Source organism: Hemicordylus capensis, chromosome 5 (assembly GCF_027244095.1).
Source record: "Hemicordylus capensis ecotype Gifberg chromosome 5, rHemCap1.1.pri, whole genome shotgun sequence".
Classification (NCBI taxonomy): Eukaryota; Metazoa; Chordata; class Lepidosauria; order Squamata; family Cordylidae; genus Hemicordylus; species Hemicordylus capensis.
In genome coordinates, this window is record NC_069661.1 from 1,386,661 (window position 1) to 1,414,127 (window position 27,467).

General features: G+C 54.8%; 2 protein-coding genes across 3 annotated transcripts in view; both read left to right on the top strand.

Annotated features, from left to right (window-relative positions):
- Positions 1-5,083, top strand: part of RAB11FIP5 (RAB11 family interacting protein 5) — a 78,459-nt gene extending 73,376 nt beyond the window's left edge. Inside the window, exons 5-6 of the mRNA XM_053254484.1 lie at positions 731-908; positions 2,276-5,083. Of these exons, the coding sequence (XP_053110459.1) occupies positions 731-908; positions 2,276-2,491 (394 nt within the window). The 3' untranslated portion in view covers positions 2,492-5,083. The remainder of the gene's footprint in view (positions 1-730; positions 909-2,275) is intronic.
- Positions 5,084-7,423: 2,340 nt separating this feature from the next.
- The window catches only part of SFXN5 (sideroflexin 5), a 117,126-nt gene continuing 97,082 nt past the window's right edge, over positions 7,424-27,467 (top strand). For both annotated transcript variants that reach the window (XM_053255180.1, XM_053255181.1), the window contains exons 1-2: positions 7,424-7,563; positions 16,169-16,237. In XM_053255180.1, the coding sequence (XP_053111155.1) occupies positions 7,507-7,563; positions 16,169-16,237 (126 nt within the window). In that variant the 5' untranslated portion in view covers positions 7,424-7,506. The remainder of the gene's footprint in view (positions 7,564-16,168; positions 16,238-27,467) is intronic.

The following is a 27,467-nucleotide window of genomic DNA, read 5'->3' on the forward strand; positions in this document are numbered from 1 at the left end:
GAATGCCACAGGGGTGTGGTCTGGGCAGAACTCCTCCATCCTTTTCCGATGGGACTGAGCCCTGACTGTGCTAACCTACCACAAGAGGGGAGTTCAGGGGGGGCCTCTAAATCCACAAGTGCCGAGCGTGCAAACCTCTGGAAGTTCGGAAAAGGCTGACTTTCCCCACAGCTCTCCCTGGTGCTGTGCAGAGGTGCCTGTTGCCCTTCAAGGTGCTGTGTGTTGCCAAGCACCAGTGGAGCCTCCTTCAAGGAGATGGAGCCCTCGCTGCTCTCGAGCGGCAGAGGCGCCTTCCCGGTTCTCCCCCCACCGAGCTCTAGGGGGATTGCTCTTCCCCGTGCTCTGTGCCTGCCTCCCAAGGAGGCCCCCTTTCTCATGAAGCTCCCTCCTGCCCATGCTGGGAGCAGGCAGAGAGCTCACTGCAGTGGGGAAAGGGCTCTCGCGTGGAAGGTTTGGGGGCCAGTTGGCCTCGGCTTGAAAAGTAGTGAAGAGGGATCTTCGCTATGCGGAGCAATGAAAAGCCAAGCACAAAAACCGCAACAGAAGGGACCTCAGTGCTGTCCATGTCCAAAGGCCCAGTGAAGCAGTCCCTTGTGGCAGGAAGTTCCCAAGGCCCTGCTCCGGTCCCCTGCCCCTCTTTCCTTCCCACCCCCTCCCTCGCAGGAGTCTCACCTTCAGGCGGCCCTTTCCCCTCCTCCTCCTCCTCCTCCTCTTCTTCTTCTTCTTGCAGTCCACACCCCGTGAAGCCCATCAGCACCCCAGCGCCAGAGAGCTCGCGTGAGGAGGCGGAAGAGCAGCGGCCCTCCACCCGGACCCCTGTTTCCAGCAGGGGGCAGGAGAGACTCGAGCCAAGCAGCGCCGATTCAGCCGCTCCGGTTCTGCAGCTGGAACAGGCAGAGCCCAAAAGGGTAAAGGGGGGGGCGGGGGGGGGGCAGAAAGAGCCTCCTTTGCGGCTTCCGGCGGGGTGGGGGGCGTCTGTGCTGGAACTTGCCCCTGGCCTTCCGAGGCCCACTTCCCGTCGTCTGCTGGGCTCTCCTGCACCTGCCTCTCTTCATGCTCCAAGTGAGCCCCACCTGGCCTGCTAGTCTTGCAGGTAGACACTGGTTGGACCCCTTGTTAGAACAGGGTTGCTCTTGAGGAGGGAAGGAAGGAAGGAAAGGTGGGCTGGGCTTCCTTTGGAACGCATCCAGTGCTGCAGGGGCTCTCGGAGGCCGCTCCCCCCGTCCCCCCCCGCCCCAATGTTGCTGTACTACACCTTGGGCCATTGTGGCTGGGGATGGGGTGGGTGGGGACCAGGGTTTGAGAAGCCCTGCAGCACTGCATGACCCTCCCAGCCTCTGTGGTGCCTTAGGGTCGTCCTGTACTGTTGAGATTGTCCCCTGGTGTGCGTCTCCTTGCACGGGAGTGGATCTGGGCTTTGGAGCTGCCCTGCCTCTAAGGAGTCTCGGGTTAGCCCACGGAGGGTCTCCCCTATGTCTAGCTGTGCAGTCTTTCTGAGAGACGGTGGTCTCCAGGGAATTGCATGGCTGAATTGGGGGTTGGAGGAGAGCTGGTCTTGTGGGAGCAAGCATGAAGTGTCCCCGTTGCTAAGCAGGGTCCCCCAGGTTTGCATTTGGATGGGAGACTACATGTGTGAGCACTGTCAGATATTCCCCTGAGAGGATGGGAAGAGCATCTAGGTTCCAAGTTCCTTCTCCCTGACAGCATCTCCAGGGTAGGGCTGAGAGAGACTCCTGCCGGCAACCTTGGGGAAGCCGCTGCTGGTCTGTGGAGGGACCAAGAGCCTGACTGGGTATTAGGCAGCTTCCTGTGTCCCTGTGGGGTGGCGGCTGAGGCTTGGTCTTGCTGTTCTCAGGGGAGAGATGTGCAGATGACGAATAGTTTAGGAGGCCAATCCTGGGTGGGAGGTACGGGAAACTGCGTCTTGGGGAGCAGCAGGCAAGGATTCCCATCTGCCGCTAAGAGGCCCTCAGTGAGCTGATCTCGGTAACCTCCACCCCGCTTCCCTCTTTGGCAGGGGCGCAGCCACTATTGGGCGACCGGGTTAAAAGAGCCCGGGCCGACACCCCTTAGGGCTGTGTCTTGTGGCCCCGACATCCCCCCCCCCGCATCTGACATCAGACACAGGGGTGGGGGGCTGGTTTAGCTCCGGAGTGGGGCCACACAGCCCCGTTCAAGAGATAAATGGCCATCGCTGTGTTCGCAGTGCAGCCAGGAGCGGATCTTCCCTGCGGCTGCATCTCTCTCTCTCTCTCTCTCTCTCCCGCCGCTGCAGGAACCTTCCGGGCTGGACTGCTCGGCCAAGTACTACCACCTGACGCACGACGAGCTGATCCGGCTGCTGCTGAAGCGGGAGGCCGAGCTGAGCAAGAAGCAGGAGCACGTCCGTGAGCTGGAAAACTACATCGACCGGCTGCTGGTGCGCATCATGGAGCAGTCGCCCACGCTGCTGCAGATCCCCCTTGGCGGGGAGCCCAAGGCTGCCAAATAGGGGCCCCCCCACTGTGCATTTCTGGCTGCCACGTCTCCTTTCCCCGCCCCGAGCTCCCTGCCCCACACAGCTCCCTCTCCTTGCTTGAGCCTCCGAGGAGGTGCCCTGCAGCGTCCTCTGTGCTTCCTGACCCTCCGGCTGCAGTGGGGCTGCCAGGGCCAGCCACGTAGGATGCCCCCCCAGTTGAGTTCCAAGATGCCCGCCTGCACAGGACACACTTCTCCTCCTCCTCCAGGGGGCTGCTGCGTTTCCACACCCGAGGATGGGTTGGTGCTGCATCCTGAGTGCCGGTGGGCATCGGAGTGCCGACCCTGCACTGTGACCCGCTCTCCCCCTCTGCGCCTGGCCCTGGAGGACGCTCGGAGCAGCGGCCCTGCCAGCGGCCCAGTCCCTCACTTTGTGAACTCACTGCTGCCTACATTGAGCTGTGTCCCCTGGCCTGACGGTGCCCGCACCTTTCCATGGTGAGTGGCTGGAGCTGCCTGCTTGACCTCTTTGGTCCTGCTGGCTGCCGTTGGGGAAACGAGCGGGCAGGGCACCTGCATGACCAAGGAGACACATTTGGCAATAAAGCCCCTCCAGCAGGCTCGGGACAGAACTCCTCTCCTCACTCCAAGGCGAAGAAGCTCCGTGTTCCTGGAGGACTCGCTCCCGGCCTGCTGGGCCCCTCCAACGGTGCCAACCACCCAGTCTCTTCCAGGCTGGCCTGACCTCTTCGTAGTGCTCTCCTCGGAGGCCCCTGCAGTTGGGCAGCCTTTGGCCTTGATGCAAAGAGCGCCGTGCTGCTCTCCCGCTTCCTTTCCTTCCTTTCCTTCCTTTCCCTCTTTGGGGGCAGCCTGTGGAGGCATATTCTGCCTGCAGTGATCATCAGAGAAGAGTGTGCCTTTTTGTTCGTAGGAGGAAGAATAGTTCACAGTTCCTGAAGCGACCAGTTCTTGTGCAATAAGCCTTTTTCTTTCTGCATTGTAGCCCCACCGAATGCCCCGGCGGAGCTCTGGCTAGGCAGTGGAGGTCAGCGGTGGGCCCCCAGTGCTCAGGGCTCGGCCACGGGACCGTGGGTGGGCCTGTTGGGGCCTGCCAGGGGCTGGGCTCAGGGTGGAGGCAAGGCCCCCTGCACGTGGAAGCCGTGGTCTTGAGAGCCCTTTGGCGGGAGAGAGCCTGGGCCTGCCTCCGGAGACAGAGTCAGGCCTGGGATATTCTGTGGCGAAAGCGCTGGCCAAGCTCTTGGCACAGTTCTGTGTTCTCTCCCCACCGGCCACGCTTCCTGCCGGGTCTCGGGGGGGTCTCCCCTGCCCAAATCGTAGCTCCTTGCAGTGGCCTGGGGTGCCCGAGCCTCGACCTGCTGCTGCTGCTCCCCCCGTCTTCCGGCTCCGGCATCCTTTGGGCTGCCCTCGCTTCGCCCTGGGAGCCCCTGTGGGCCACTCCATGGTGCAGCCACCCCCCGGCTGCAGCGGGGGCCTTCTCCTTGCACCTTACCTTTAGCTTTCATCCAGTTGCACCGTCAACGTCTCCTGGCCTTCGCCTGTTCTGGACTCTGTCCTGGGCTTGAGATTGTTGGGAGCACATCCGCCAGAGTTCTTGCCTGCTGCAGTCTCTCACGACAAAGTGTGTCCTCTCTGGGCGTGAAGGGAATCCCCCTGGAAGCGCTGGAGGCTTGAAATGGAGCCCAGAGGCAGGGGGAAAGGGGGCCACCTGCAGAAACTGCTGCAGACCGAGCAGGCAGTGGAGATCTTCTGTGTGTGCAGGGAAGGGACCAGCCGGCCCCCTGCTTGTCTTTTGGGGAGCTGTGTGAACTCTTGCACTTAGGGAGGGGCATTCCTGCCCAGGCCGCTTGGTCTGCTGCAGTTCCCGCTCTCCCCTCTCCGCATCGCCTGGGTCCTCCTGGGCTGTTGTGTGGACCAAAAGTGGGCAACCCTTCCGTGCTGCATCCTGCCGTGTGTGTGTGTTGCAAGTAACTCACCGGGGCTTGCAGGTGCTGATGAGAAGTGCAGGAGATGGAGGCTTGGAAGGGGGAGCAGGAGAGCGCATCACCTTCTTTCCCCGTCTGTGCCTCCAAGTGTGTGGCATCTCGGGGCTTCCGGGGCGGCAGGTACATCTGCTGCAGAGGATGTGACACCTGCCCTCTGGTAGCAGCCCTCCGTGACTTCCCTGCCCCAGGTGACACCCTCAGACGGCCTCGGGCAGTCTTTCCTGGCAATGCACCTCTTGTCACCTCGACACTGTTTTTCTGGCCTTGTCCTGGGTGGGCCCAGTTGAGCCCTGCTGCTGACTTGGACAGAAAAGACGCCAGGCCCGCAAACCCGCCCAGGAGGCCTGGGGGAGAGCAGGGCGAGTCTTCCTCCTCCCGTGCAAGGGAGTACGCGAGTGCTCCCCTCACTAGGACCCCCCCCCCCGCTCCCGGGAGGGTGTAAGTGTTTCCGTTGAGGGGCTTCTGCTGGGACTGCCAACAGCATCCCCCAGTCCTTGGTGTTGGAAGAGGCTCTTGCTTGTGTTGCAGGGCTCATTGGGCAAAGTTTGTTTTTAAAAAAGAGAGCTTATGTTTTAAGCACTTTAAAATGAAAATTAAAAATGGTTGAATTTGTTGCTTAGAAATGTCTGGCTTGCTTATTTGGGGTTGTTATTTGTGCCCAGTGCCAGAGGGTAAGGAATGGCCGTGAAGACCCACGCAGACCGGGAGCTGCAAAGTCCCAAGCTATGCCGGTTCATTGTTCTGGGGACCGCAGATGGGTGTGGCTGGCTTCTAGCCTCATGACCTGCATAAGCCCCCCTTTGTGCGGCTGGGGGGGTGCTCTCTTTGAAGAGTCAGCGGCTGCCACAGCCCGGCCCTGGAGGGGTCTTCTTGTGGCCCAGAGGCAGCCGTGCCTCTTCCGTCGGAAAGCCGATCTTGTGGGCTGCAGCCTGCTCGGTGGCTGTCCTGATTGGCATAGAGTCTGTGGGGAGAGATGGGGTTAGGGTTCACTGTAAACAGGGCTCCCTGCGCACCTGTGAAAACAGAGCGGCGGCACAGGGAGGGCGCTCCAGCAGTCCCGGGGTGGGGGCGGGGCCTGCCACTTGCCAGACAAAGGGGGCATTTAGTGCTCCAGGATCAGCAGCAGGGGGTGGGGGGGTGGGAGCCCCACAGATGTGCTCTGGCCTGTAGTGGGCAACTCCTGCAAAGCGCCGCCGCTGCCCACACCATCCCTTAATCTTGACCACCTGTCTCATTCTTCAGCTTTTCCTCTTTGGGCTGCCCCCTTTTCAATCTCTTCAATGTGGGAGTGTAGCCGAGCCGTCTGTGGAGCGATGAGTGTCTGCCTTGTCCCCACTTCATCCCCCTGGATTATCTGCAGCCCACCACCTGCTTAAACATATCAGGGTAGCCCCAGAGGGGGGAATGGGCAGCACGTCAATCAGGGGGACTTAAGTGCAGGCTTTCTGGAGCTGGATTCTAGCTGTGCTGCTTCCTCTTGGGGCAGGGAAGGAGCCGGCTGAAGCGGGGTGGGGTGGGGGGATCTCCTCCCCCCCGAGGGGCACGCGGCATCTGCTCTCGTGGGTGCTCTTGAGGCGGCCCCTAGAACAGCGTTTCCTGGCCAGGGTGCCGGGCTGCGAGTCAGCTGCAAACGCCAGATGTTTAAACTGCTCCATACTGTACCTGGAAGGCAGCTCCCCCCTCCCTGCCGCATGAAGGAGCCAGCCAGCTGCAGAAGCCAAGAGCTCTCACTTTGCAGCTGACAGAGGAGCATCCCCCCCACCCCGCTGTGCTTTTTGGGGCGAGTCAGCTCCAACTGAGTGGAGTTTAGCCTCTTGTGGCTGGCTCACTCCATAACGCACCAGGAGGGTGGCTAGAGAAGCCACTGCATGATGCCTGGCTTTGCCATTGCTAAAAGGAAAACAGTAAAAGCAGCTCCCCGTGGAGGCCAGCAAGCAGCAGTGTGGTGGGAGGTGGGAAGCCCTGCCCTAACCCTGCCCTAGACCCTTTGGATACTCAGACCTCAGTTGGTGGGAACCTCTCCCCAAGGAACATCGACTTGAGAGCAGTTGCTTCACTTGCTGGATGGGAGCAGCCGGTGCTGGTGCTGGTTGCCTTGAGCAATCCGGCTGTGTGCACAGAAGAAGAGCCCGGCTGGATCAGCCCTTCAAGGAGGCCCAGCTTGTCCAGCCTCCGTCTGATTTCGCACAGTGGCCCACCAGATGCCTCTGGGGAGCCCATAGGCGAGAGCGGAGGGTGTGCCCTCTCCCCTGCTGCTGCTGCTGCTCCCCTCATTAGTAAGTTCCAGCCTTGTGCCTGTCAGTTTTCTGAAGTGGGCCGGAGAATCTGGGTCCAGTATCGGCTGAGAGGGAGACCCGTCCCCACCCGGGGCCAGATTATGACCCACTCAGGCCCTGAGCCATGTCAAGCTTGAAAGGAGGAGCTGTGCCATTAATTTTTTTAAATTTAAATCTCTACATCTCATTGAGCTTTGTTTTTACTTAGCAAAGATGCAGCAGAGCTAATAATCTAACTGAAATAATTTTGCTGCTGCTGCAGCAGCTGCCTCGGATTGAGGCCGGGACGGGTCATCCCTCCCTCGCCTAGATGCAAAGCCTTCCCTGGGAGGAGGCGCTGCCAGTCCGTGCGGGCAACCCTGAGCTAGACGGACCAAGGGCCTGACTCCGCCTTCTAGGACAGCCTCCTCTGTTTCCGCATGCGCAGAGACTTCAGCACTTCCAGCGCAAGTAGCCTCCTAGGCCTGGCGAACTACGTCTCCCATGATGCACCCCTAGGGCGAAGGGATCTCCTCCAGCGGCCTCCGCGGGAGTCTGGAACTACGCCCCCCACAAGTCCTTGCCCGGGTCAGTGGTACCCGTCATGCACCTCTCCTCTCTCTCAAGCCCGCCTCCCCCTCGCAGAAGACTACGCGCCCCAGAATCGTCTGCGGCAGCTGCGGAGGGCCTCAGCCAATCGGAGGCAGGCCTGGCGGCGTGAGGGAGAGGAGGGGCGGGGCCAGCGGTGGAGCAGTCTCGGCGGCTGTGGAGTCCAGCGGGGCCGGGAGGGGATGGCGGAGAGCCGGGGATACCCGCCCTTCCAGCTGGGGAAGCCCCGCTTCGAGCAGGTGGGGCCGCCGTGCCGAGGGAGCCGCGGGGGGGGGGGGAGGGGGCTGCGGCGCGGAGGGTCGCCCCGGCTAAGGGGGCTCGCCGCCGGGGAAGCCCGCTGGCCTCGGTGGCCCCGCCCACGCGCGCCCCGATTGGGCCGCTCGGATGCCTCTCCCTGTCGTGGCTTCCCGCCCTTTTCCGATTCCATAAGCGGGCTCGTGATTGGTGCTGGTCCTCGCCGAGGGGCGGGGCTTGGCGGTTCTTCTGGGTGCGGGGTTCGAGAGTCCTGCTCTGCTGTTAAGTAACGAGTTCGGGGTAGTTGCTGGTGGAACTCGCTGCCCGGCTGGGGATGGGAAGGGATGCCCTTTGAGAAGGGAGAGACCTATTCGTGGAGGGAAGTAGCCTCTGGTTCACTGCTTCCTCTTCCCATGGATGAAGCCTCCATGTTCAGTGAATCTCTACCAGGAGCTGCCTCTTCCTGTCCAGCTCCAGACTCCACTTTCCGATAGTAGGGACCTTCCAGCATCTTGTACTGGAAGCTGTTGGAACAGTCTAGTCCAGCACTCTAACCACTACACCACGCTGGATGTCCTGACCCATTCAAGCCAGTGGGCCACTGGAAGCCTGACAGGTTCCCTTCCCTGTGGAACTGCTGGCTGAGCATCGCAGTCGAGCAGAAATGGTTCCTGCAGAAGCCGCCTTATCAGCAGTACAGAAGATCTGTTGAGTCACTTCCAGTGAATTGTGTTCAGAGTTCAGGGCTTGCTGTGCCCTTTGAAGCCTCATCCTGGGCGGCTCCTCCGGAACATTTCCTCCTCCTGAGCTTGAGATCTCTGCAAGGAAATGGTGCCCTTCCCTTCCAAGAGCCCCCCACCTCTCTGTCCGGAGGCCTCTGCTCCCCTCCTCTTTTAATAGGGCCCCTGACTGACTCCCTGGGGGGAGAGCGGGGAGCCCTCTTGGCACGCTGCCAGGGGCGGGTGTGAAGGGCGAGGCTGGGCGCTGGGCGGAAGGTTTTCACTGCCATGCCAGGGGAATTGCGGGTCAGGGGGACCCGAGGGCAAAGATGGCCCAATTTCTGACTTTGGCCCTCTGATGATGGAGCCTTGATTGTGTTCGCACTGGGGGCTTCCTCCTGTGAAGAACTTCCATGTTTGTGAGGAGACGCGTTGGATACTGTTTGCCCTTGCCCTGCGAAATAGGTCATTATAGCCCTTTTGCAGGTGGCGGGGAAGGGAACTTGAGAGTGGCTGGCCTGAGGGCCCCTCCCCACCCTACCCTATCCCGTTACCGGCTGGAGGCCCCTTGGTGGACTGGGTGGGAGGGGAGAGAACATAATATAAGAACAGCCCTGCTGGATCAGGCCCACCAGATGCCGCTGGAAGCCACAGGCAGGAGTTGAGGGCATGCCCTCTCATCTCCTGCTGTTACTCCCCTGCAACTGGTACTCAGAGGCATCCTGCCTTTGAGGCTGGAGGTGGCCCACAGCCCTCCGACTGGTAGCCATTGATAGACCTCTCCAACATGAAGTTATCCAAACCCTTCTTCAAGCCATCCAGGTTGTTGGCTGTCACCACATCCTGTGGCAGAGAGTTCCACAAGTGGATCACACATTGTGTGAAAAGTACTTCTGTTTGTTGGTTCTAGACCTCCTGGCAATCAATTTCATGGAGTGACCCCTGGTTCTAGTGTTATGTGAGAGGGAAAGGAATCTCTCTCTGTAATTTTCTCCACACGATGCATGATTTTATAGACCTCCATCATGTCTCCCCGCAGTCATCTTTTTTCTAAACTAAAAAGCCCCAGGTGTTACAGTCTTGCCTCATAAGAAAGGTGCTCTAGGCTCCTGATCATCTTGGTTGCCCTCTTCTGCACCTTCTCCAGTTCTACAATGTGCTTTTTAAGATGTGGTGACCAGAATTGTACGCAGTACTCCAAGTGTGGTCACACCATAGTTTTGTATAAGGGCATTATAATGTTAGCCGTTTTATTTTCAATCCCCTTCCTAATGATCCCTAGCATGGAATTGGCCTTTTTCACAGCTGCCGCACATTGAGTCGACACTTTCAACAAGCTGTCCACCACAACCCCAAGATCCCTCTCCTGGTCTGTCACCAACAGCTCAGATCCCATCAGCATATACTTGAAGTTGGGGGTTTTCGTCCCAATGTGCATCACTTTATACTTGCTAACATTGAACCTCATTTGCCATTTTGTCGCCCACTCGCCCAGTTTGGAGAGATCCTTTTGGAGCTCCTCACAATCCGTTTGGGATTTCACTGCCCGGAAGAGCTTGGTATCATCTGCAAATTTGGCCACATCTCTGCTTACCCCTGCTTCTAGATCATTGATTAATAAATTAAAAAGCACCGGTCCCAGTACAGATCCCTGGGGGACCCGACTTCTTACTTCCCTCCATTGTGAAAACTCTCCATTTTTACCTACTCTCTGTTTCCTGTCTTTTTTAGCAATCCACACATGTACTTGTCCCTTTATCCCATGACCGCTAAGTTTCCTCAGGAGTCTTTGATGAGGAACTTTGTCAAAAGCTTTTTGAAAGTCCAGGTAGACTATGTCAACTGGATCACCTTGATCCACACACTCATTGAGACTCTCAAAGAAGTCCAAAAGGTTGGTCAGGCAAGATTTACCTTCACGGAAGCCATGCTGGCTCACTCCCAGCAGGGCCTGTTCTTCTAGGTGCTTTACAATTTGATCTTTGAGGATGCTTTCCATCAATTTGCCTGGAATGGACGTTAGGCTAACCGGCCTGTAATTTCCCGGATCGCCCCTGGATCCCTTTTTGAAAATCGATGTTACATTTGCTACTCTCCAGTCCTCTGGTACAGAGCCCGATTTCAGGGATAAGTTAAATATTTTAGCAAGGAGGTCGGCAATTTCACATTTGAGTTCTTTGAGGACTCTTGGATGGATGCCATCCGGCCCTAGTGATTTGTTAGCTTTCAGTTTTTCCAGACAGTTTAGAACATCATCCCTTGTCACTTCTATCTGACTCAGCTCTCTAGCCTCCATCCCTAAAAAGCCTGGTTCAGGAACAGGTATATGCTCAGTATCCTCTGCCGTGAAGACAGATGCAAAGAACTCATTCAGCTTCTCTGCAGCCCCCAAATCCTCCTTAATAATCTCTCATTCCCTCATTGTCTAATGGTCCAACTGCCTCCCTGGCAGGTTTCCTGCTTCTGATGTACTTAAAGATGTTTTTGTTATTCCCCTTGATACTTTTGGCTAAATGTTCCTCAAACTCTCTTTTTGCCTCCCTTATTGTCACCTTGCATTTCTTTTGGCAGAGTTTGTGTTCCTTTCTGTTCTGTTCGTTTGGACAGGCCTTCCAATTTCGAAAGGAAGTCTTTTTCCCTTTTATGGCTTCCTTGACAGTACCCGTTAGCCATGCTGGCATCCTCCTGGACTTAGTGGTACCTTTCCTCCTTTTGGGTATACAATCTAGAGATGGCACATTCTCCTCCGTGTGGGTTTTGTGCCTTGGGGGGGGGGCTCCTCCTCCTCCTCCTGTCCTCCATCCACGTGGCCCCTGGGGGCCTTTCCCTTCTTCCTCTCCATCCACACGACTTTTGTGAGAGGGCTGGTTGCTGCTTTATCTGTGTGCCCTGTGCTGTGTGTGCATAGGGAAGGCACTGCCCCCTGTGAGCTCGTCCCTTCTCTTTTTGGTGAATCCTTCCAAATGTGCAGACAGAGTATCTGAGGTTCTGGGCGGGGAGAAGGAGGCCTTGGAAGTCCCAATCATGGATTAAGTGGGTGGCGAGAGCTGGTAGCACGGAGAGAAATGCTGGCTGGCAGCATCCCTGCTGAGCCCCCTGGAGCCCCTCTGCTCGAGGACAGGGGCCTGGTTTCCTGTGGACCTTTCCTTTGGCTACTTCTGTAAATGGTGGGGGGGGGGAGTGAGTGTGTTGGACATTGCAGGGTGTGGGTGGTTCTTGGGCTCCAATCTCTAATGAGCCAGTCACTCAGAGGGGCCTTATGCAAGTTTCTCCCCCTTAGAAACAGGCACAGCCGTCAGGAAGGAGGTCTGTCCAGGAGGACTCTAGTAGGACGTTGCGTGTGCACAGAATGGGTCAGGCGGTGCGGCCCAGTGCACAGCGTGGTTTTGCTTGTTCCGTGGGGCTGTGTGTGTGTGTCTGTGTGTAGCCAAGATGGATTTTGTAACTTCTGCCATTTTGCTTGGTGATCTGTGTATTCCTTGAACTATTATGTATAAGGCACTCTGAGCTTTGCAGGGAATACACTTCGCAAGTCGATCAGCAGCAGCAGCAGCCGTGGGCGTGGAGAGGCGGGCTTTCAAGTGCTGCGTATTGCAGACCTTGAGAAGGGCGCAGAGTGCAGCCCGGCCTGCCAGGGGAGATTTCTTTGAGCCCCTTCACCTTTGAGGAGGAAGCAGGGGAAATGTACCTGCTGCTGTGGGAGGCCTTGGAGGTGCTGGGGTGTGGGAGATGAGCTGGGGAAAGGGGCCTGGAGCACACCTTTTGGGGAGCTTGGAGAAGATCTCCAGGCCTTCTGCCGCAGTTGGCGAGGGGGGCCACGTCCAGCCCAAGAGCACCTTCTGGGGCTCTTCAGCAAAAGATCCGGCTCAGGATTGCCAGCTATAGATCAGCTGCACATTAATCATCAGGAGACTCAACATCAAGACCTGTTGGTGGAGTCCAAGAGTGCTTGTTAAAATCTCAACAGCTCAAGTGATGCCTCTTTGTATGGACGAATATTTTATATGGTGAGCTGCCTTGAGCAGGCTTTGCGATGCACGTGTGGACAAGAATCCTGACCTAGATGAAGAAGAGCGCCCCCCACTCCAGCTCTGAAGTCGGGCCACTGCTGCCCTCCTCCAGCGCTCCTGCTCCCGGTGGGGGGTGCTGCCTTCCCGCTGCAGAGGCACAGGTCTTTCCAAGCGTCACGGGAGGCATGGAAGCACTCCCGGCCTTTTCTGGGAAGTGGGCGTGTTCCCCTCCCTCTGTTGTGCCGGCCCACGTCTGAACGGATGGGCCTGCGCTCTGGTCTCTGAGCTCACCAGCCATGCCGGCCATGCCGAGCCTCTGCTTTGGCTCCGCTTCCACGGCTGCAGTCTCAAAATCAGCGTTATTTGGCCTCTTGGGGCCAAGGCGGACCTGCTTCTTTGGCTGTTGAGAAGCTTATGCTCAAGCGCCGGGGGGCGGGCTAGGGGCTGGGCCGAGGCATCTCCCTGCTGCTAAGAGAGGGCCCCCAGTCTCCTGGGAGGACAGAGTTGGGTTCTCCAGCTTTGGAGAGGCTGCAGTGCAGGACCACGCCATGCAAAATGGTATTTATGGTGCAAGCCCCCTCTGGAGAGCCTGACTGCCAGGAGCCACAAAGGCCATGTGGGTTTCCTTTCACAACTCTCTTGCAGCCACTCCTGAAAGAGTTTCCCTTGGCAAGGAAACAAGGTGGTTGAGCAAACACCTGGATTGGCTGGTGAACTGCACCGTCCAGTTTTCAGACTTGCTAGCTTGCAAAACTGCCTTGCTCCCCAAAGCCTCCAGCTGGTGAGGCATTCACAGAGGCCTTGATGGGCAGCCTTGCCCAGGGTTAAGCCCGTTGCGCTTGGCTTTGAGATCCCGCTCAGTAGCGGTAGTGCCTGCTCCACACAGTACTCGGTTCTTCGCACCACACTTGGAGAAGGATGCCAGCAAATTGGACCTGGCTCGGAGGAAGGCCACAAAGATGGTTAAGGGTCTGGAAAGCAGCCCAACAGGGGAAAGTTGGCGGGATTGGATCTGTTTAGCCCAGAGGAGAGAAGATTAAGAGGGCAAGCAAAGGTAGCTCCCTTCGGATGGCCAAGGGCAAAGACGTGGGCTGAAGATCTAGGAGGGCAGGTTTTGATTACGCATGAGGAGAAGCTTCTTCATGGAAGAGCCGTTCAGCGATGAACCAGCCCCCACCCTGGTGGGGATGGGGGGCTCCCTCCCTTGCTGGAGACCTCCAAGCCAGCTGTTGGGGATGTTCTGGTTTTCCTGCAGGGAGACTCCCTTCAGCTCAAGTTGGGTCATGAAGAGGGTTGGTGGGGCTGGCATGGAAAACTGCCTCCTTGGTTCCTTGGCAGGCTCTCCGTCCTGCATGCTCCTTTGCTGCCCGCTCCCTGCTTCCTCACCGGGCCATGGGGTGGCACTGGGTATCCCAACCCGACTGACCTTGTCCATCCCAACCGAGCAGGGATGCCCTTGTGAGCAGCCTGGGCCAGGGATGGAGCTCCTGGGAGGGAGAGTGGCCGGGCTCTGCCTGGGGCAGCCAGGTTTTCTCTTCTGATGGGTGGGAGGTGGGTGGCTGGGGCTTGGGGGGCGCTAGAGCCGGTGACGTCTGCACTCCGTGGAGCAGCACGTGGCGGTGCCCGTGTCAGGCCCGTCCTCCCTTCCCGGCTCGTTGCAGGCTCCCCACCCAGTCGCCTTTGCACTCTTTCGAGACAGGGAAATGCTCCGCCCGGTGCCGCTCTGCACTGCGTGAGCCTCTGGCTGAGTGGCAGGGTGAGCTCAGGGCCTGTGCTGTGGAGGCCCATGGGGCTGCCCTCCATGCAGGAGCCGGGGGGGGCCCAGGGAGGCGCAGCTGCATCAGCCCCTCGGGGGGCTCCTCTCCCCCCCAGCTTGCCCGGAGGATGTGCTGCCTGCAGGCTGGCCATTTGTCAGGTCGAGCTCTGTGGTTAACTGTGCAGCTCTACCTGGCGTATGGCCAGCCTGCAGGCAGTGCCGCTCTTGGGTGGGGCAGGGGAGAGAGAGAGAGAGAGAGAGGAGCAACCTTTAGCACCCCTTTGGGACGAGCCATTCCTGCCTCCACACAGATCCTTGGTCCTTCTCGCGTGCTGTGCGGATGGGCGGTGGCTCTCGGGGAGGCGGAGGAGGGGGGTGCTTGCTGGCCCTGCCTCTGGGGGTGTCGTTGGGGGCTGGACCTGGGACATTCTGCCCGCAGAGCAGGCCCTCTGCTCCTGAGCAAAGGCCTCGTCTCCTGCCACTGCACGGCCTGCCAGTTGTTTGGGGTCCATCTCCCCGTTGCCAGCGATTGTCGACCACGGCTGTGCGAGGGCACTTCTTTCTCGGAGCTCAGGTTCTCGGAGGATGTGGAGCAGGTCCTGGGACTGTGAGGGGGAGAGGCCCGTGGAGGGCGGGCAGTGGGAGCCACGAGGGTGCGGAGTGGGGAGGAGAGGGAGCAGCTGCGGCAGGCGGCAGCAGCGTGGGCTTCAGGCTGACTTCCGTTCGGCCTGGCTTTGCCGTGTGCAGCGTCTCTGCCCAGACCTCATTTGTTTTAGCAAACCATTTTCTAATGAGGCTTTTTGTCTGTAAGTGAGCCAGGCTGGTGCATGTGAGGGGGAGAAGCTGGAGGGGTTCTGCACCAATTAAAATGTCTTTTGGTGGCTTGACTGAGCAGAGCTTCTCTCTGAACCTCCGGCTGGGGCTGGGCGTGGGAGTGAATGGAGGCTGCTGCTGCCACGGCTGTGGGTGAAGAAATCTGGCGCAGCCTCCGAGCGCCTGTGAGTGGCATGCAGGGGGGGCCGGGGCGCCAAGGGGCGAGGACAGTGCCACTTCCTTCCGGGGCCCGTATGGGGCCGGGCCCAGGGCTCCCTCTCCACAGCTGCTCTGGTGGGGGCAGAGTGAGGGGCTGTCAGGCTGGCTGCTCAGGGCACAGTGGGGCCTGGGAAGCCCCGTCACTGCACATCCCGGCATGCCCGGACTTGCGAAGCCTGGCCGTGGCCGGTTTGTGACCTGACAGGCGGTTCCGGGGACCCACTTTCAGCTGGAGCAGCAGTCCGGCTGTGGCATGAGCAGAGTCTTCTTGCTAGAAGGAAAAGGAATGGCCAAGGGGGGGGGTCTCTTTGGGGGCCAGGAGTTGGCAGAGCATGGGCTGCACTTCCCAGCCCCCTCCCCCTTGATGCCGTCAGTGAGTGGACAAATGATTGTGTTGCCCCCCAAAGAAAGTCTCAGGGTGCGGGGGGGGATGCTCCACAGCGCTTGCGGTGTGGCCTGCCCCTTTGCTCCTGCCTTCTCCTGGGGCTGGCGCTGCCCTCCGCTGGCTGGAAGACCAGTGCAAAGACCGACACCCGCCCCCCCTGCCCCCACCTGGCTCCTTGCTGTCTTCTGCCAGGAACGTTGGGCGGGGAAGTGTCTTGCGCCTGATGCTTTCATCCCTTGCTCTTCGGATTGGGTGCCTTGCGGCTTCTCTTGATGCCACGTGGGCAGGGCCAGTGTTGCTGTGGGAAACTGAGTCGGCAGCCCTGATTCGGCCTCTGGGCAGGCCAGGCTGGCGCTGAGGAGCTCCTCTGGCTGGATCCCCATCAGCATTTCCCAAGCAGGGGTTGCAGTGGACCCCGAGCCTGCCTGCCTCTGGTGCAGCCCCTTGGCGTTGCCACCACAGAGGAGGCTTGCCGCGGGGCAGTTTTCTGCATGTGGCCACTTGTCATGGCCAAACATGCTCTCCATTGACATGGAGAAAATTGCCCCGCCAGCACCACAAGTTGCTCTGGGCTCTCCCTGTGCCGACCACCTCCATGGGGAGTGACCCGGAGCAGTCTCCCTGTGGCTGGATCCCAATCACAGTCCAGTGAAATGACCTCCTTGGGCGGCTGCCTAGTCTGATGATTGTGCTTTTCTGTCTCCACAGACTTCATTTTATGGGCGATTTAGACACTTCTTGGACATCGTTGACCCTCGCACTCTCTTTGTCACCAAGGTAATGTGTATATATGTATGTGTGTGTGCAGGCGTGTGTCTGTACGATGTTTGTAAGGTCCTTCTCTAGCCTTGTCCTAAAAATGGTGTTACTCTCATCCTAGAAAATACTGTTATGAATTCCTGGTTTTCCTCTGCCAAGAACTCTTCTCCAGGGATGGGCCTGACCTAACATTCTGCCTGTTCAGCACTCTGAGTTGCCCTGTGCCGTTGGGCTTGCAGTTATCTGAGGCAACGTTTTGAAAATCTCACCATTATCCTCTCTCCTCCTCCTCCTTCTTCTGCTCTGGAGGCCTGAACAGAGCCCCTTTCCGTGTTCCCTGCTCAGCCTGCGTACTAAGCCTTTTCTCATCTTCATTGAATTCCTTTGGATTCTCTGTTGCAAGCAGAGAAATAGACACAATCCTTTCCGCTGTCTGGTGCGGTGGGCTCCTGCCCCAGTATGAGGCGGGGGTCTTTCTAGCTGGAGCCAGTGATGACAAGGGGGCGGGGTCTGCAGCCAAGCGTTGCAGGCTCTGGCTTGCAGAAACGCCACCTTATGCTGCCCTGACCTCTGAGGTCAGAGGAGAGGGCCTTCACATATGCTCTCCCACAGTGTTGGGGAGATTCATGATCTCTTGGAGAGCTGGTCTTGTGGTAGTAGCAAGCATAACTTGTCCCCTTAGCTAAGCAGGGTCCACCCGGGTTGCATATGAATGGGAGACTAGAAGTGTGAGCACTCTGGGAAGAGCAGAAGGTCCCAAGTTCCCCCCTGGCTTCTCCAGGATAGGGCTGAGAGAGATTCCTGCCTGCAACCTTGGAGAAGCTGCTGCCAGTCTGTGAAGACAATACTGAGCTAGATAGACCAATGGTCTGACTCAGTATATGGCAGCTTCCTATGTTCCTATGATATGAATCAGGAAATAGAACCAGTTGCAATTTGGCTTGTTGGCTTTACTGGGATAGTTTTTTAAGCATGATCGCTTGCTTTTGGCATGGAAGGGGTTGGAAATCGAAGTGAAGCGTGTATGTGTATCTCAAGCACATGTTTTTTGGGGGCATTTTGAGATGTTTTCCTGTGTTGTCCTTTATGCCGCTGAGTTTGCATAAATTAAGGAGACTGTTGGCTATTTTGCATAAATGCAAGCAAATTGGCACTTTGGTGTTTGATGTTTCCAAGAATAATTAATTACTTAAGTTTGTTCCTTGCTGCTGAAGTTTTCCAGTGAAATTCTTCTACTCTAGCTGTGATATTGTGAAGTTCTACCTTCCTCTTCCATTTTTGTGTCCGCCCCTCTGATGTAGCCGCCACGATGCCTTTCCTTGGACAAAGGCTTTGGCTCTGGGCCATTTACTTGGAAGAGCAGGTTGGAGACCAGTTCTCTGCACACTAGGCTGGAAACATGGCCGGCAGGGATTTCACTTTGCTTCATCCTCAGTTGATTGGCTTAATTGGGGTACATGAAGCTCAGATGGATTGGATGGTTCCCATGAGTCCTCTTTGGATGTCTGCCCACAAGAGCCACAGCAAATAACACTGCTGCTTTGAAGGTGCAAAGCTGGAGTTTGCAGCTTTGCTTCTAAACCATAAGCGCCAGTGAAGTCTGAAATCAGTTTTGGGGAATGTGTGCTGCAGAAGTGACCCCTTGGGAAGAGAGTTTTGCTTGGCTTGAGAATGGTGTGAGCCTTCCAAAAGGTAAAGGAAGCGGCGTTTTATTTCTGTTTACTTCTGCTCCGCTTCATAAGATGCACGGACGTGGCTACCAACATTTCAGCTTCTGTTGCTTCTCCAGTTGCTGGTCAAGAAGTCCCTAGGCCCCTTCAGGGCTCCTGTCACTTGCTGCCATGGCTGGTTCTCCAGAAGAGGCTGCATCTGTCTGTGGTCGTCGTCCTGCTGGAAGCGTGGATGGGGAGCTCCAAACTGCTTTTCCAAGATCCAGCCAGTCCCCAATTCTTGGCTGATCCCCCTTCCTGGCTTCCTGTGCCAGTTGGGGGTAGAGAACACCTCAGACTTGTCCTTGGTGCATGGAAGCAGGTCCATTGTGCACCCTGCAGTGAGGTAGCGTTGAGCCCCGGGAGGTGAGGCCCCCTGGTTTGCTGAGGGGTCCCCCTCGCTCTTCCCATGGTGCACTGCAGTGCTGAACGAAGAGTGGAGGAAGCTCTGCTGTTGCGCTGTGTCTGAAAGATGCTTCCTCTGGGTGGAAGAAAGGGAGCCGCTCTGCATCTCCACTGGAGGATGTCTTGCTTTTCTGCCCGGTTGCTATACATAGCTAGGCAGCTTCTGTGTCCCACCTGAGAGGGTCTTGCAGTCTGGAGGCAGGAAGCGGCAAGCAAAGATTGCTCTGCCACGTGTGCTGCTGGGAGGAGCTGGCAGGCTGTGGGGCTTGCTGTGCCTTTCCCTGGGCCACCTGGCTTCCAGGCAGAGACCCAGTTGCTGTTTCCTTCGGCTGCTTTTTAATGTTGCCCAGTCCTGGCTTTACGTGATTCAGAACCAGCATCGTAGGGGAGTCTGCTTTAGCACTTAACTAGCACTTTACTTCTCCAAGGTGCTGCTCAAACATTAATTAACCCTCATTGTGAGGTGGGCACTTAGTATTACATTATGCTATAATTGAACTTTGCAGTGAGTAAACTGACAAAAATTAAGCAGAAGTGCCTTGCCCAAGAAGCGTGAGGCAGCGCTGGGAGGACGGGAGGCAAGGAGAATTCCCCGGAGCTGCCTCCCAACTTTCCATGGCTGCTGGTGCACAGGGGTCCCTGCAAGTCCTAAAGGGCAAGTTCTCAAACCATTAAAGGAAATGCTTGTCAAGAAACAGAAGCGCGCACTTGAGACGGGAGCCAAGAAACAGGAAGAGTTGGCCATCACGGACATTTCGAGAGGGCCTTATAGGGCTGCCTTGGTTGGTAGCTGGGAAAGTTCAGATAGTCCCAAATGTGGCAGCCCGACTGGTCTTGGGCTTCTCGGAGAGACCATAATATTGTGCCTGTTTTAACACAATTGCACTGGCTGTCGAAAGGTTTCCGGGCAAAATACAAAGTGCTGGTAATTACCTTTAAAGCCCTAAATGGCTTACTTAGGTCCGAGCTACCTGGGAGAGCGCTGCCTTCTTCTGCATGATCCCCACTTCGTCTTAAGGCCATCAAGGAAGGTCTGTCTCTGTCTACTGCTGGCTCGTCTGGCGGTGACTCCGGGACGAGTCTTCTCTGCGGTTGCTCCTGGGCTGTAGAATGTGCTCCCTGTAGACATTCCAGGCTTAACATCATTATCCACCTTGACTGTGCAGGAGATGGCAATGGGAAACCCTTCCTGTATTCTACCAAACAAAAACCACATGGCTCTGTGGTCGCCAGGGGTCGACGCCGACTCGAAGGCAGAACTTTACTTTACTTTAAAAGAGCCCTAAAGACACATTTTTAGCCTGGCTTTTATTGATGCTTAAATGGTTTTTAATTGTTTTAATGTTTAATTGTTTCTAATAGTTTATTTATCTTGTTTTTATTCATGTGACAGGAAGTAGAATTTCAAAGCAGAAGCTTGTATCTGGTAGTTGGGTAGGAGGCTCCAAACCCCCAGTTCTGTTACTGTCTCGCCTCAAGGAACAGCTGTTCGAGAGAGCTCTGATCAGTCCTTAGCTCAGGCTAGTTTTTTCCTTCCTCCTGCCCTCCTCTCTCCCTCTCCATTATTCAAGCATGGGAAAGGAGTCATTTTTCTTTTTATTTGCCTTTTCAAAGACTGAAACATTTTTTTATTGATTCGGTCCATTGGCTCCTTTTTTTGCGTTTTGTTTGTTTCTCTTTCATTTCCCCCTCACCATTTTCTGTCACTCCTTATGGAGCCTGCTCATGCCGGGGATCTCCTGGGGAGTTCCTTTTCCAAAGCCCCCCAGTCAGACAGCAAAGCCCCAGCCAAACCAGAAGGAAAGCCCGTATTTCCCCTGCGAGACTCCAAATGATCCCGTTCTCCTTCTGCCGACATGGCAAACACAACGATCCCTTCCACACTTGTTGCAGATTCTTTTCTGCCCACCATGAGCCTGGAGCCTAGAATGTCCAAAAAGTCTCCAAAAAGATGAGGCACCTTAAAGAGGAGTGCTCTGAGCCTCCCAAAAAGATGAAACAGCCACACGAGCATTCCAAAAAACACAAGAAGAAATCAGAATTGCTTGTGGTCAGATTAATCAAACGGCTGCTCCTTCAAGCTGTCTGCCAACAGTGTGTGCCCCGACGGCTCCCTCCTGCCATCTTACAAGTTCAGGGCGGCACTGACGTGGCGGCCAACCCGGCGGACGCTCTACTTATGCCTGCGACAGATATCTGGCAAACATCAGAGGTAGCGGGAACCTGGTTCACCAGTCATTCCCCTCACATCCCAGCCAGCAAGACTGTTGAATCCCGGTCACCCGACCGCCCCTTCCCTGCCGGTGTCAGCTTCTGGTGGTCTACCGCCTTTGCTGACAGGGCATGTGAGTAATTCCCCTTCGGGGAGCTCTAACCGCAGTGAACAGCTTTCCCCTCGCACTGAGTGTTGGCTAAGGGAGTTTTTTCAAAAGAAGCTGAAAGTTATGACTTCTCCAGCACTTTCCCTTCCTCCCCCCATTCCCATACAGCCTCCAGTAGTTCCCGGGCCACCGTGACCAAAACATCCATCTAAACCTGTCTTCCTATCCTTTCCCAGCCCCAACAAGGGGGTTATTCCTTCGAATGAGAGGGGACACTTTTTACCTAGACATCTCAAGGGAAAACATGACAAAAAACCCTCCTCTTCTCAAGAGGTTCCCCTCCCCTCAAGGGACCTTCATGCCTTCACCCTTCTCCAGCTCCCTCAGCTCCTTCTGCCCCCACTATCCCTTCGAAACCTACCCCAAAACCTCTTCCTTCTGGGTCCTCCAATTCCTCGTCTGAGTAGGGAAAACTTTCCAAGGAAGAAACTTCTACTCAATCACCTTCGTTTCATTTCAGCTGCAGACTTTGAACTATTCCTGGCCAAGGCAAGGATAACTATCAAAGATGTTTCTCCTGAGGTGGTCTCAGAACAGCTGGCAAGTCTAGACCAGATGGTTTCCCCTTCCACCTCTGTTCCCTCTTGTGCTGTACCTTCCCCCCCTCTGTTTAGGGAGACTATGATGGCTGAATAGAAAGTTATCTTCGCAGCTAAACCCACAGTTCCTTGTCCTAAAAAGCTCTACTCTTTCCCCAGTGATGTTATGGCTCTGTTGGCTTCTTCTGTGGTTGATGTCCCAGTGGCTCAATTGGTTTCTGGTACACTCATGAATAAGGATGGGGATGAACAGTTGAAAGTGTCCAAGGATTAAAAAAATGTGATTTTCTTCTTCGCATGGTACACGACTCTTCATCCTTAGTAGTTAGAGCTGCTGTTTCTAATTCCATCTTCGCTCGAGCCTCTCTTTTATGGGCTGAGTTAGTTCAGTTCGTGCCCCCCGAGAACAAGAAGCTTAGACAGGGCATCAATAAATTAGCCAAGGCCACAGCCTTCATGGCCAGTTCTAGTTTGGATTGCATCCAACAGGCCTCCAGATCTATTGCAGCAGGGATGGCGGTTAGAAAGTGTCTCTGGTTAAAAAAACTGGTGAGTTGATCCTAAATCTAAGCTTAACCTCACTTCTTCACCCTTCGTAGGAGCCAAGCTGTTTGGGGACTCCCTCAAGCCTGTCCTCATGGAAACGAGAGATAAGAAAACAGCTATGCCCTCCACTAGGAGGGACTTTCATAGACCCTTTAGGAACATGCCTAATAAACTTCGTTCCTACCGGTCATTCTCCAGAACAATTTCTACTAACTTCAGAGATACTAAATCATACAATTTCAACTCCAGGTCATCCTGGCGCTCCCAGTGGCAACAGCAAAACCTGAGGAAATTCCAAAAAACAGCCATTCAAACACCCCAATACACCTGCTCCCCAACACGGTCGCAAACAATGATGCCTTGTCGGTCTGGGGCTGGCTCCCAAGTTACTCAAAGGTATGGAGTCAGTCTACCCCTGATGACTAGGTCCTGGAGACCATTTCACAGGGTCTCCTTCTAGAGTTCTCTTCACACCCTCCAAATTCTTTCATCCCTACCCCATCCTCCAGGAATCCAATGAAGGTGCAACAGATGTCTCTAGTGATTCAACACTTGACTCAGATCCAGGCAATCGAATCCATCCCCCTGTCAGAACCCATCCCCCAAGGTTGGGGCGTTTATTCGATTATTTTTCTGGTGCCCAAGAAGGATGGTTCCTGGAGAGCTGTCCTGGATCTGAAGAACCTAAATCACATCATTCAAAAGAGACCCTTCAGGATGGAATCACTGTGCACAATCAATTAAGCAGTGAAAAAAAGGAGAGTTCTTAGCTTCCATCGACTTGTCAGAAGCATACTTTCACGTCCCGATCCATCCATCCCACCAAAAATCTCTCTGGTTTCTCCACAACAATCTACACTTTCAGTACGTAAACCCCTTTGGGCTTTCCTCAGCTCTGCAAGTCTTCACCAAGATCATGGTGGCCCTTATTGCTTGATTGCGTATGAAAGCCCTTCACGTCCATCCATATCTAGATGACCTTTTGATCCACTCCTCCATTTCCCAGACCAGATGGGAAGTACTGAAGACCTTACATCTCCTACAGATACATGGATTTGTGGTAAAGCTACCAAAGAGCCACCTGACCCCATCGCAGTCCCTCCAACATCTGAGGGCCCTATTAGACACCAGACGGGATAGTCTCCCTGCCGTCCAATCTCAGGGACAAGATTGCAGTCATCATCCTACCCCTCCTGAACAGCTTCTCAGTGGACCTCATGTTCCTAGTACAGCTTTTGGGATCCATGATTTCATGCCTAGAGTGCACCCCTTGGGCTCGCTGGCATTCACGCCCTCTACAATGTCTACTCCTCCCCTTCCAGGACCAAATCATGGCCAAGACCCACAGAGCAGTCACAGTTCCTCAGGAGGTCCGCCGTTCCTTCGATTGGTGGATTTCTCCCAACATACTTCTAGGTCTTCCCCTAGTACCACCAGAGGAGGATCACGATAATAACAGATGTCAGCCTCTTGGGTTGGTGCAGGGGGTGGGTGGGTTGCGCCCTGCCTCAGCCAGTTCACCCAGGGGACCTGGTTGATACTGGAGGCAACAAACACCATCAACTGCTTTGAACTAAGGGTGATTCATCTGGTCCTGTTGCAGTTCCTGCCCCTGATTCTTCTCTGACACATACACGTCCTCACAGACAACATGACAGCGAAGTCCCATGTCATGAATCAAGGGGGAACCAAATCCCGTGTCCTGATGGAGTCATCCCTTCTCTTCACTTGGGCGGAGGCTCATCTGGTCTCCCTATCAGCAGAACATCTCAAGGGGACAGCAAATCTGAGAGCATACTGGCTGAGCCAAAAGAGCATAGATCTGGCAGAATGGTCATTGCATCCAGAAGTATTTGACTTGATGACAGCCAAGCTTGGACTTCCAAACGTAGGCCACTTCGCCTCCCCATGCAATCATCAACTTCCCAGGTTCTTCAACAGGTTCCACTCTCCCCTGGTGGAAGCTACGGATGCGCTTCTGTCCCCCTGGCCACAAGGGCTGCTATACACATTCCCTCTGACAGCCATCATTGCCAAAGTTCTATGGAAACTCATTCAGGAAAAGGCAAGACTCCTCCACACTGGCCCAGAAGGCCATGGTTTTCAGATCTGGCCGCACTTTCTATCAAAGTCCCTTGGCCTCTCTTCTGGATCTTCTATCTCAAGGCCCCATTATTCATCAGAATGGCTCCAGCTCTACACTTGGACATTGAGCGCTCCGCGTTAAGGGATAGCCAGTATTCCATCTCAGTTCAGGACACCATCCTTACATCATGAAGACCTTCCACCAATCAGATATACCAGGCCCCCTGGGCAATCTTTTTGAGATGGATGCGCAGAAAACACTTCATATCTTCCTCAGCTGGAATTCCTGAAATGCTTTTATTCCTCCAGGAGGGCTTAGACATCAGTCCTCGACCTAACACCTTACACTGACAAGTTTTGGCCCTCTCCTTGGCATTGGACCCTAATATTCAGGGCTCTTCCCTACTCCACCCTCACCTGAGATGCTTCCTGAAAGGGGCCAACAATCTCGCCCCCACTCCTGTACACAGATACCCCTCCCTGGCTTGCCCAGGGGCCAGCACCCCACCCCCACCTCTGACGTCTCTCAGGGTGTAGTGGGCACTGCCCCACCTGATCGTATTCTCCAATCTACAGAGTTGGATTCAGGCCTGGAAGACATCTCAGACAACTTAGATGCACCTGAAGTGATCTCTAGGTCTATACCTCCTGCCTGGCGTTGTAAATATGTTGGCATGGCTCACCCGACAGGATTGATGGTCCCTCCAGCTCCTCTTCTGTGAGTCAAGATAGAAATTCTGTAGATAAGAAAGTAGCAGCTTAGCTGCACAGATGAAAGCGAAGGATGACTCTCAAAGATAAAGCAGTAGAAACAAAATAAAGACCCCTTGAAACTAAACTAGGTACCCCCCTGTACGATATCTGAGCAATTACTGAAATAAAGGAGCAAGGAAGGAACAGAATAAGGACAGGCTGATACAAGAAAGATTGAACAATTATAAGCACGAGGAACACTGTCTGCGGTAGGCAACGTTGCTGACAGTACCGTCTCAGGAACAGCATTTGCTTGATATAGGGCTCGAAATAACCGGCAGCCAATCAGGCTGTCCTGACTCAGCATTTCTGTTCCCTCTCCTGCGAGATCTTGCACTTGCGTGTATTCCACTGAGCCTTTCTCTTGAGAGGTCTTCTTCAGGTGAAATTCCAGCTTCCTCCTGATCAGTCTCCTCAGCCCTCATCTCTGCCAGCTGTTCAGATTCCCCTGTCTGCTGCCATTCCACTTCGGCTTCAGAGTCTGTTCTCACAGCCAAGACCTCCTGCTGTGCTTCTGAGCCTGCTCTCCCAACCAAATCCTCCCGCTCCTCCTCTGACCCTTCTGACTCAGAGGTCTGGGCCATGACACCTGGATTGAGGATCCTAACCCCCATCCCTTCGGAAGACTTACATTCTTTCACTGGACAGATTTTGCAAATGGCCACTGCTCTGAGTCTTCAGGTCCAGGACCAAATCAAACTGTCTTAGAATGCAGTTTTTGACCTAACTGATGTGGATGTGCAATCTTCTGTATCTTTACCTATGAATGCAGATTTAGTACATTGCCTGCTCTTGTTGGGAGAAACCCTCCTCTGTTGCACCAATGTCTAAAATGATTAAGAACATTTACAGAGTCTCAAGTGGGTTGAGACTTTATTCTGCAAAACCCGCACCAAATTCCATTGTAGTCGAGATGGCACAAGTTAAATCCTGCAGCTGTACCTTGTCTGGTCCCATTAACAGAGAGGGCAGAAAACTGGACTCGATTGGCAGACACCAAATCCAAAGCAGATTAGGAGGAGTTCCAAAAGACTCCTTCCAAACTGGGCAAGTGGACAACAAAATGGCAAATGTGGTTCAGTGTAAGCAAGTGTAAAGTGATGCATATTGGGACAAAAAACCCCAACTTCACATAGACTAGATGCTGATGGGATCTAAGCTGTCAGTGACCGGGAGAGAGATCTTGGGGTCATGGTGGACAGCTTGTTGATAGTGTCAACTCAATGTGTGACAGCTGTGAAAAAGGCTAATTCCATGCTAAGGATCATTAGTAAGGGGACTGAAAATAAGAATGCTAATATTATAATGCCCTTATACAAAATGATGGTGCGGCCACATTTGGAGTACTGTATATAGTTATGGTCACCGTATCTTAAAAAGGACATTATAGAACTGGGAAAGGTGCAGAAGAGGGCAACCAAGATGATCAGGGTCCTTGAGCGTCTTCCTTATGAGGCAAGGCTACAGCATCTGGGGCTCTTTCATTTAGAAAAGAGGTGACTTCAGGGAGACATGATAGAGACATATAAAATTATGCATGGAGTAGAGAGAGTGAACAGAGAGGCCAGGATGAGGATCAAGGACTCGCCCTTCGATGGCCAGGCTCTTTTTGGGCCAAGACGGATTATACCTTGAAGCGGGTTCAGAAACACTGTACCATGGTTCGTTCTATGAGTTGGTCATCCTCTTCCTTGGCTTCCCCAGGCACAATACATCCTCTTGGACCCAACATTCTTTTTCATCAAGAAGCTTTTTCCAGTCTTTTCTGACCAATCCTTTCACCAGAACAGGTTTCATCAGTATAGGAAGAAGTCCTTTCCATCTTCAAGATCTCATCTGTCCAAGCCAAGGAATGCCTCCTACCATAAACAGGCATGACTACCTTCAGCCTGGGATGTGGCTGCACCCCTTCTTGGACGTGTGGGGAATTGTTACTACGGACAATTGGGTCATCTCTATTATCAGTTTACATAGGAACACAGGAAGCTGTCATATACTGAGTCAAACCATTGGTCTATTTAGCTCAGTATTGTTTCCACAGACTGGCAGCGACTTCTCCAAGGTTGCAGGCAGGAATCTCTCTCAGTCCTATCTTGGAAATTCTGCCAGGGAGGGAACTTGGAGCCTAGATGCGCTTCCCAGAGCGGCTCTATCCCCTGAGGGGAATATGAGCTACAGCATAGAATTTCTACAGTGCTCTCCATGCTCTGGATGCAGGATCACCTTCCTGATGGCAGACATAAGGGGAGAAATTTGTACCCTTTTGGACAAAGGATCCATAGAAGCAATCCCTTCCCATCTGACAGACATTTTCTTCTCCCTCTACTTTACCATTTTGAAAAAAGTCGGCGGCCTGCGCCCGATCATGGACTTACACACTCTGAATACGTTCGTAGCATTTCTGGATGCTTACCATCTTAGCCATTCTCCCCTTGCTGTTAAGGGGTATGTGGTTCAGCTTCATAGATCTGGAGGATGCATACTTTCGCGTCACAATCCGTACGCAACAGAGAAAGCATCTTCGGTTTCAAATTGGATCTCAAAAATTCCAGTTCAAGGCTATGCCCTCCAGCCTGTCCTCCGCCGCGAGAGTTTATGTTAGTAATAAAGTAATAAGTGTATGTTAGTAATAATAGATCACCTGCAGGAGCAAGGTGCCCAAATTTCCCCGTATTTAGACTATTGGCTCCTGAGTGCACACTCCCACTCTGCCTTGCTCACACTCATTTTCCTGTTACCCTGGACCTCGTCCGAAGTCTGGGGCTCCAGGTAAATTACAAGAAGACCACTTGCGTCATAAACCTTTTAGGGACTACCTTCGACTCCATCC